Below are 8,670 nucleotides of genomic sequence, written 5' to 3'. Positions count from 1 at the left end.
TTTAGCCTTCATTTAGACGCGTAGTAGAAAAGAGTTATCATATTTCACTGACAAAGCTGGCAACTGATAGTTCTTGCTGATAGTCTAATACATGCATGCTCGACAACCCCACAACTCGACCTGATGCTAACAAATTAAGCAACGAAAGAGAAAACAAACTGATAGCTAAAAGATTGGGCACTGCAAAGACGATTGTTACTGGTAACAGCACCATACAGAGAAGATGACAACATTGAAATGACCAATACGACTGGATAGCTAGCGAGGGGTATCATGCATGCGTTCACACAAGACTCCACCGGCCGGCGATGACTCCGGCCAGACTCCTCCGCCGCACAGTAGCCTAGAGATTGAGATCCAGATCCAGGTAACTCCTCCGGGCCAAGGTGAGGCGGACCATGTCCTCGTGCCCGGGCATCACAAATTTCCAGCGAGCACCAGCGCAGCTCGACTCGTTCGGAGGAGGCGCCGGAGCACGCGGCACAGACGAGCTGCCCCCCGGTGCAGGCTCCTCGTGCTGCAGGCTACCACCAGTGGCACCCACAGATATTGGCAGAACACCCAGCGTCGTGGGACGCCTCCACACCAGAGATGGCGCGCCGCGCGGCAGTTTCAGCATGCCCATGGCGACCATGAAGTGGTGCAGGTCGGAGCAGACCACCAGGGGCACCGGCGTGGTCCCGGGTGCCAGGAGGCCGCCGTCGACGTACAGGGCCCCCACCGGCGGCGGCGTGAGAAGGTCAGCGGTGACCGGCACGGGGGGCTTCGGGTAGATGTACCCCGGGGGAGGGCTGAGAATGCTGACCTCGTACTCACCGAAGCAGAACGCGCAGTTGCAGTAGGCGCAGATCACAGGGAGGCGCTCGGCCTGGGGCTCGCCGACGTCCGGCGCCATGGCGTTGAGGTCGATGAAGCCACCCGGGCATATCATCGGGATCCGGCCGGAGGAGCGCAGGTGGCTGTTCGTCGTCCCCACCACCACGCCGTGGACGTTCCCCTCGGCCACCAGCCGCAGCATCTCCCCGGCGCCGGCTGGACACCCGTTTTCAAGAACCGGGAGGACCGGCGCGCCGTAGACGATCCCCTGAACCACCTGCAAGGCGGACCACGTCTGCCTCGGCAGCGCCGGCGCGGACGACGACGAGGAGGAGCAGGCGGGCCGCAGGACCACCGCGATCGTCACGTCGGCGGCGGCCGGCTTCTTGCCCTCCATCTCACTCGGCTCGCGACGGATTCGGTGGCTGCTCGAAAGCGAGGGCTCTTCTTACCTCTTTGCCGCGGCGCGAGTGCGAATGCGACCGATGCCTGCGGTGTGGTTCTGGAGTTTATAGACGCGAGGAGGGTGAGCGCATGGTGCACGTTTCGGAGGGCAAAACGGCGGGCTCTCACTCCTCCCAAAAAAACGGCGGGCTCTTGCTCCGCATGAGGCCAAAGCAGAGGTTGTGTGTGACACCATCAAATCAGCGAGAAAACGAGCATATGTTTGCAAAAAATAGCATGCATTTACTCGTATCCAGAATGGCCGAGGATGTCAGTCCAATGGGCCATATCTTCTCTTCTCCTATGTGTAAATGAGTAGGAGAAAATAAAGACACTCCTTAAAAAAAGGGAGAAAATATTGATAGATTTGGACGCGGTTCCTAGGATTATGTTATACGTGCAGTTATGTTAGAAGATCTTTCCGATAGGTTTTGGTTCAGCGAAATGAATTAGTAGAGGACGCCAGTTGATGATCGCGCTGGATGCTAATCCAAAGGAAAATTTACTCGTATCCAGGATGGCCTAGGTTGTCAGCGCAACGGGGCCATATCTTCTCCTCTGCTGTGTAAATGAGCGGTAGAAAATACAGATACGTTTTGGTTCAGTAAAATGAATTAGTAGAGTCCGCTAGTTGATGACCGCGCTGGACGGACGCTAATCCAAACGAAATTTTCGAAAAGAACTCGTCTCCCTCCTGATATACGGTGGATAGTTTGAAAACAAGAGGTGCGAACAAATCAAACAAACCAAGACATGAATTTTTCTGTCTGGTGTTTCATAGCTGTCATTTTACGTAGGAAAGGATGTCACCTTGAGAGCAAAATTAAGCACCTTCCTAAAGGGAACAACACAAACTGGCAATGTAGTTCTGAGACAAATTCTGATGAGCATAGTCTACATTTACCTTAAACCGGGTATAGTTTCCCTTGTTAAAAAAAAGGTATTGATCATCTGCGAAATACAATATTTGGATTCGAGAACCAATTGGGCCATCAAAACTTTCTAGCCATTGAGTGCCAAGGCAACGATAGAACTAACCAAGCATTCATCAGAGTGGGCAACAGGATACCTTGATACAACAAATGTACAGAGTAAAGCATTGCCAGCTTCAGAACAGACGGATACTGGTAACGGTGAGCTTTAGAAGTTTCAGAACAGAGAACAAGATGTTCTTGCGTATATGTCAGGAGTAGATTTAGATAAGATAGCAGAGGCGCCATGCCCATGCTGAAACAATTATGCATGCAATCATAAAAAATGGCCAGAATAAAAAAAAAAGACACTCAAATTATATTTCTTATACGATAGCATTGCTTAAGATCCTCTACAAGGTTAACCATGATCGCCAATATTCAGCTCACTACTTCAACAATTCAACAGCGTGCAAGTTTGTAAACAACAAACAAGCAAACCATGACAATGTACAGTCTCATCCATCCGGCAAATAGCTAATGGCTGGTGTGAAGGTTTCATTCTCTGAAGAATCTCACAATTTTGACAGGAAGTGCATAAAACATGATGATACAAGCCTGAAGAACCAAAGAAGTGTAGTTAGCAAAATGTCCTATGCGATGGCTGACGATTTTTCTGCCATGCTACATGGAAATCACAAGATAAATTGAATCAACAAACTAGCTTATGCTTGTAACGGTCTCTTATCCAACACAACTAAAATTCATAACACAGCAGTTATTGTAGGCAAGTGGTAATTATCCACAAGACCGCTATTCATCGTCTATGGAATTGTATTACCTTATCAGCAAGACAACAACACGACAATGAACATACACAGGCACTAACAGTTCTACTACAAAGTGGATATCTAGTTTCTGTGGAACTGTACTACCATGTCCGCATGTGCATATGCCTAGAACAGTAACGACATATTAAACAGAGGATCACAAGCTGTCAAGATAAATCAAATCAGTTATCACAATATCGCAAACAGTCAACGGTTAGGTTTGCAACAGCAGTGCTACTTGAGTCTAAAAACACTAGCATGATCTTGTACTTCATTGTGACATGTTTAACTGCTGAATAAATGCCAAGATCATCACCACTTTGTCAAGTCTCAATACTACAGCTAGTTTGATTCTAGGCCGAGTATAAATGAATTAGATATCATGCTAGCATTCTGACGCCACATGTAAAATATTGCTATGCAACAATTTATGCGAAAGTTCACGATTCTATCATACTGCTCTGCATCTAAATCCTTCAAGTCTGCAGTAGCTGCAGTTTGGAGATCAACACATGTTAATTGTTGAGTCAAGAACAAGAGAGACAGGTGAAGTGTGCATCAAAGTAGAAATCACCAGACATGCTAAAGAGAAATGCCAAAACTAGAAACTGAAACAACAGCACAATAGTCCCGATATCAAACTGAGGAAGAGGATGTGCCCGTTGGAATAGTTATACTTAGTAGTGAACTTCCGTACCAACTTGAGTCCCAATCTTGTTCCTTAATCAAGTAACAAGATTGAGATTCATTAGTCAGTTTAGCACAACAACACTACTTTAGTTTCGAAATTCAATGTTTAGCATTTAACACAATGTCACCAGAGGTAAAGCAGAGTAAATGCAGAAATATTACAACTTCTCCAAAACTGAGTAATAGAGTTGATTAATCCTAGAGACATTGACTACGCATAGTGCATGAAGCTTGAAGCTATGATTTAACCATGTTAATAGCATAGCCTTACCTGCGTTTGAACACCATATCCAACACACTTAAATGTATTTCAGGAAGATATCAGGAGACCAATTATTAGTTTACTAAAATAATGACACTTCAATTTCAAAATTTAACGCCTCACATCTAGTATATATTGATTGGACGCAACTACAATCCACTGTTTTATCTTTACATGTATAACTTCTGAGGAAAAGCAGAAACCGTCGCAACTTTATCAAATGTAATACTAAATTTTAAGTCCAGACATGCCAAAGTCACCAAACATTAAACGTGATCATGCAATAACCTAATATTACCTGTGTTTGGATGTCATATCCAACAACCAAATATAGCACAAGAAGTTCACAGGAACAAACTATAAGCTTACTACAGTAATGTTAGGTCCATTTCAAACTTCAATGTCTAGCATGTAATGCATCCTAATAACATCTACAGCTTTTCCCTGGCACATATAATGATATAAATAATGAGTATGTTATGGTTTTGTCATTAGTTATCCAAACATAGTACTTCAGTTATTTGAATTCCATATGTGTCACTAATGAACCATGCCCTGCACAAGAAAATACAGTGCAATCATGCTAAAGTTACATGGAATTACTCACGCTTCAATTTCACATGTATAGCATTGCACTGTTAGAAACTTACATGAAATTTGGCCACTCCATCATCTTCTGCACAATAGTACTACATCCTTTCTAGCCTCTTGTAGGTGAACTTGGAATAAAATATTTAAGCCTAAGTCCAAGCATCAATAACATGTAAAAGCATAAAGGATCACATCAATAACATGTACTAAACACTAATATAACTAGCAACTACACAGATGAGCTGAGCTCAGTACTAAATGCGGATATTGATATTAGAAATTTAGAAGTCAAACTTTGCAATTTGCATCGTCCATAGCACAACACAAAAGGAACAAAGCATAGAAACAGAGCTAAAGAGCAACAAAGTACTACTATTTAGAACCAAAGCTAGCAGGGACTTCTTCGGATCTTTCTTCTCCTGGAGAAAGTGGCTATCTCACAGCATGAATGAAAGTACAAAAGATGCGCACCAAATCAATCTCTAGCATTCTTCTCACCAAATGGACATATCAGATTGGAAATTTGTAAATAGGGAGTAATAGAATGCAATTATTTTATAATGGCATAACAAGTGATTTGAAATGACTGAGGCACCTGCTGCTGTGAAATATAGAGCTCCACTATTTTACTGGCAATATGATAAGCAAGCAGTCACACAAACACATACCATCACATCAAGGACGTGTACTAAATGGTACTAGCAAAAACAAATGCAACCACACTGGTAACTGAGACGAGTGCTAAGGATGCAGATACTGAAATTAGAGTTCAAACTTTGCATCATCCATGACCACGACAAGCTCCGAAAGCACAGAACAGATTCACAAAACCAACATCATACTATTCAGAAGAGGAGCCAGACAGGGGGAGCCTCCTTCACTCGGCCTTGTTGGAGGCGGCGGCGGCCTCCTCCAACTCGGCCGCCTTTTCCTCGACCTTCTCCTCCAGCCCGGCCGGGACCGGCGGCGCAGACGGCTCCGCTGGTGCGGGCGCCTTCTCCTCCTCCTCAGCCGCAGCGGCAGGGGCTGGGGCCTCCTGGTCGGGGTCGCGGGCGGGGTCGGTGGAGCGGGAGACGGCGGCGCGGAGGCGGTCGAGGAAGGGCCTGAAAGCGGTCTCCACGGTGACCCAGACGAGCGCGAGGCCGCCGGCGACGATCACCGCCGTCTTCAGGGCGTTGCCCTCGCGCTGGCCTCCTCCTCCCTTCGCCATCGGTGCGGTGCTTCCTCGCGGATTGATTGCTGCTGATGGATGGGGATAAGTGGACGGACGGTGTGCCTGATGCGTGTGGCCGCGCGCTTGGGGTTTTGTGCGTGTGTGGGCAGGGGGAGGAAGCAGCTTTTGTCTCGCACGGTACTGCACGAAAGCGAAAGCGGAGGAAGAGGCCAAGCCGACGGAGAGGAGGCGTCAGGCGTGAATCGTGACCTGGCTGAGGCGGACCGTGGGACAGCACCTGCCGGCTGCCGGATTGGCGCCTTGCATCCGTGGGCTGGGCTGGTGACGCTCGCGCACAGAGGTTTCTAAGCTTCGGGTAAAGGTTTTGTGCCGGATCCTGCAAAAGCCCAGGAGATATTGGAGAGGTTGGGCGTCTACCCACTGGTTCGATAACAAAACGTCGGTGCCGGAAAAGGCAAGCTTGGGTTATGCGTTCCATTGGATCGCCGCCGAATTCATGTATCATGGGCGCCACTCATTTCATTGGACCGCTGCCAAACCATCCATTTCTCGTGTAGAATTTTTTTATTTTCAAAATTAACAGAAATATATGGACCAAAGTATGCGCCCATTAAAAAGAAAAAATATCTTTCTCGTGGTGCACAACTACAGGTCCATCTGGTCCCAAAAAAAACTGCAGGTCCATCCGACTCGTAGGTGACAGATTTGACCGTCTACCTTGTTCACTAGTGACGCTTCACCTTCTGCTCTGTTTCCTACTCCCGGTAGACAGGAAAACAGTATGTGTCGTTCTAGAAATTTGAGTAGAAACTGGTGATCGAAGCTGTCTTTTGACGATCATGTCAATGTCCTGAGACCACTCGAAAAATACGGCGGTAATTCTCGTATGAATAGTCTCCTTAGCTGATGCACTGGCATAAAACAGGTTGCTTCCATAATATGAAATCATAGTTAGCTTTCTCCAGCTATTTTTGAGCTGCATTGACCCATTAGCATGCAGCAAACGCGTGCACCGATACCGATAGACGGCAGAATGTTAGTTTGGTGGCGATCGAGAAGAGATCAGATCTGAGCTGAAGCTCTGAAAGGCATCCCAACAACATATCCACGAGACCACGAGCACAATTTGCATTGGTTTTATTTACTGCAGGATGGCAAAAACCATTACGAATCAACCAAACATTTTACATTTACATCGTCAAACGAACCAAAAAGAATATAAAGAACGTGCGCACACTTCACCTCTACAGGGACGCTAGATCTACAAGAACAGAACAATAAAACTACATTTCATTCATCAATTCACCGAGCTATTTCCCACTTATAATCGTATTGCAATATCTTCATCGATCTCACGCACCTGGAACCTGAATCTTCTTCTTGAACCTCGCATCATCTCCATTTGGATCTCATGGAGACCAGTCACCTCGTTGTTTCTGATTGTGAAAGAACATCTGCAACTGCGATGTTCTTAGTGCGCCATGGTGTGGCCGTTATGGTGGAAGCTCTGCCTCTGCGTGTAGGCGAACGCCGCCGGCTTGCACTGGACCTTCTGCACCGCCGACGGCAGGGACTGTTTCTGCGTCGTCGGCAGCGAGTGCGCCGACATGACGAGCCGCCGGACGCTGGAGCGCACCTTGTAGAGGATGTGGCCCCAGCTGCCCCTGCTCTGGCGGCCGATGGCCGCGGCCTCCTCGTTCATCTCGAGGTCGCCGGCCAAGCCGGGCTTCTTGGACATGAGCCAGCCGACGCCCCACTCCCACCACCCCCTCAGTGAGCCACCGGCGGCGAACGCAGCGCCGAGCGAAGGCGCCGACTTGGACCGCCGGAACGCCCACTCGGCCGACGCGGAGGAGATGGGCTGGATCTTGCCGGAGAAGGAGGACAGCCTCTTCCTCAGGCCCATCAGGTGGCTCTCCTTGCCAACGCCGCTCTGGAAGGTGGGCAGCTCGTCCTTGAGCGGCCTGGTCGGCAGGAACCTCGCCTTCTGGATGTTCTCCAGGATGGTGGCCATGGCCGGCGCCCTGACAACTCGAAGCAAGCAAAGCAAGAGATAGAGAAGATAAGGGGGCAGAGAAGTTCAGGTGCAATTGGCCTCCTACTCTTCCTCGTCCTCCTCTTCCAGATCTCTTCTTGGTGTGGACAGAGGAGGAAGGAGGGGAAGGTGCGGTGTTTGTCTCGCACCCACAACAGCTGCCTCCGGCTTGGACAGGCTGGTTTTATTCATGCATGAGGGGGACAGACTAGGCCTAGGACAGACACGGAAGTGTGCACTTGAAAGTTCGTAGTGGTAGCTTTGTAAACATGTTAGCGAGAGGCGACGTGGAGTCTAAACATTTTGGCCTTTTTTTCTCTCCCCAAGTCAGGCAGCTCAGATATACTGGAGCCGTGTTGGCAAATGATCAGCTGCCGGTGCGGTGCGTGCTTTTATACAGCCACCTGGCACCTGCTTTGACATCCACCAGGTGGCGTGCTGTCCGGCCCTCTCTGACTCCGTTCAGCATCTCTCGCGCCAGTTCATGTGAACTCGCAACAGCAGCCGTCTGATTATTTTGGTGAACTGGTAATAGTGGTAAGAAACCATTCTCATCGGGTGAACAATATGAAACTTGACACTGTTAGTGCCCCTGTCCCGTGATGAAATGGAACGCGGAGTCCTTTTTTTTCGTAAAGAACGTGAAGGAGATTTGCATGACATAATACCATACGAGTTCTCAAACGGTGTATCTTTCTGCCCCAAGAGATGCAATGTCACCGGTTTGAAATTGCTATTCTAGTTTCACTGAAGCCTTTCATGATTCCAGTTACAGAAAAAAAAAATGAAGCCTTGCTGATTAATTTATTGTTAGGTAATGAAAAGTTCTGGCCTTTTGCATTGATGATGATTAATTCATGGAAGGAAGGAATGTTACAGACCTGTGTATGTTTGATTAGCGTTTACTTAAATGGGTA

At 47.8% G+C, this 8,670-nt stretch overlaps 3 protein-coding genes across 3 annotated transcripts; all 3 read right to left on the bottom strand.

Annotated features, from left to right (window-relative positions):
- Positions 1-343: 343 nt before the first annotated feature.
- On the bottom strand, positions 344-5,003 carry LOC133918062 (uncharacterized). Its single transcript, XM_062361827.1, has 2 exons — positions 4,604-5,003; positions 344-2,789 (listed from the first exon to the last, which is right to left on the bottom strand). Exon 2 carries the CDS (start codon positions 1,211-1,213, stop codon positions 344-346), a length of 870 nt encoding a protein of 289 aa, XP_062217811.1. The 5' UTR covers positions 1,214-2,789; positions 4,604-5,003.
- A 278-nt stretch (positions 5,004-5,281) lies between these two features.
- Positions 5,282-5,984, bottom strand: LOC133919666 (outer envelope membrane protein 7-like). Its single transcript, XM_062364125.1, has one exon. It carries the CDS (start codon positions 5,752-5,754, stop codon positions 5,422-5,424), a length of 333 nt encoding a protein of 110 aa, XP_062220109.1. The 5' UTR covers positions 5,755-5,984; the 3' UTR covers positions 5,282-5,421.
- Positions 5,985-6,836: 852 nt separating this feature from the next.
- On the bottom strand, positions 6,837-8,043 carry LOC133919665 (uncharacterized). The gene has a single exon (XM_062364124.1). The coding sequence runs from the start codon at positions 7,730-7,732 to the stop codon at positions 7,190-7,192; it is 543 nt and encodes a 180-aa protein (XP_062220108.1). The 5' UTR covers positions 7,733-8,043; the 3' UTR covers positions 6,837-7,189.
- Between the last annotated feature and the right edge of the window lie 627 nt (positions 8,044-8,670).

Source organism: Phragmites australis, chromosome 5, assembly GCF_958298935.1.
Source record: "Phragmites australis chromosome 5, lpPhrAust1.1, whole genome shotgun sequence".
Classification (NCBI taxonomy): domain Eukaryota; kingdom Viridiplantae; phylum Streptophyta; class Magnoliopsida; order Poales; family Poaceae; genus Phragmites; species Phragmites australis.
This window is presented reverse-complemented; position numbering and strand designations above follow the sequence as displayed.

Excerpts from the sequence above, each read along its gene's own strand:
- LOC133918062 (XM_062361827.1), bottom strand. The coding sequence starts at position 1,213 with ATGGAGGGCAAGAAGCCGGCCGCCGCCGACGTGACGATCGCGGTGGTC.
- LOC133919666 (XM_062364125.1), bottom strand. The coding sequence starts at position 5,754 with ATGGCGAAGGGAGGAGGAGGCCAGCGCGAGGGCAACGCCCTGAAGACG.
- LOC133919665 (XM_062364124.1), bottom strand. The coding sequence starts at position 7,732 with ATGGCCACCATCCTGGAGAACATCCAGAAGGCGAGGTTCCTGCCGACC.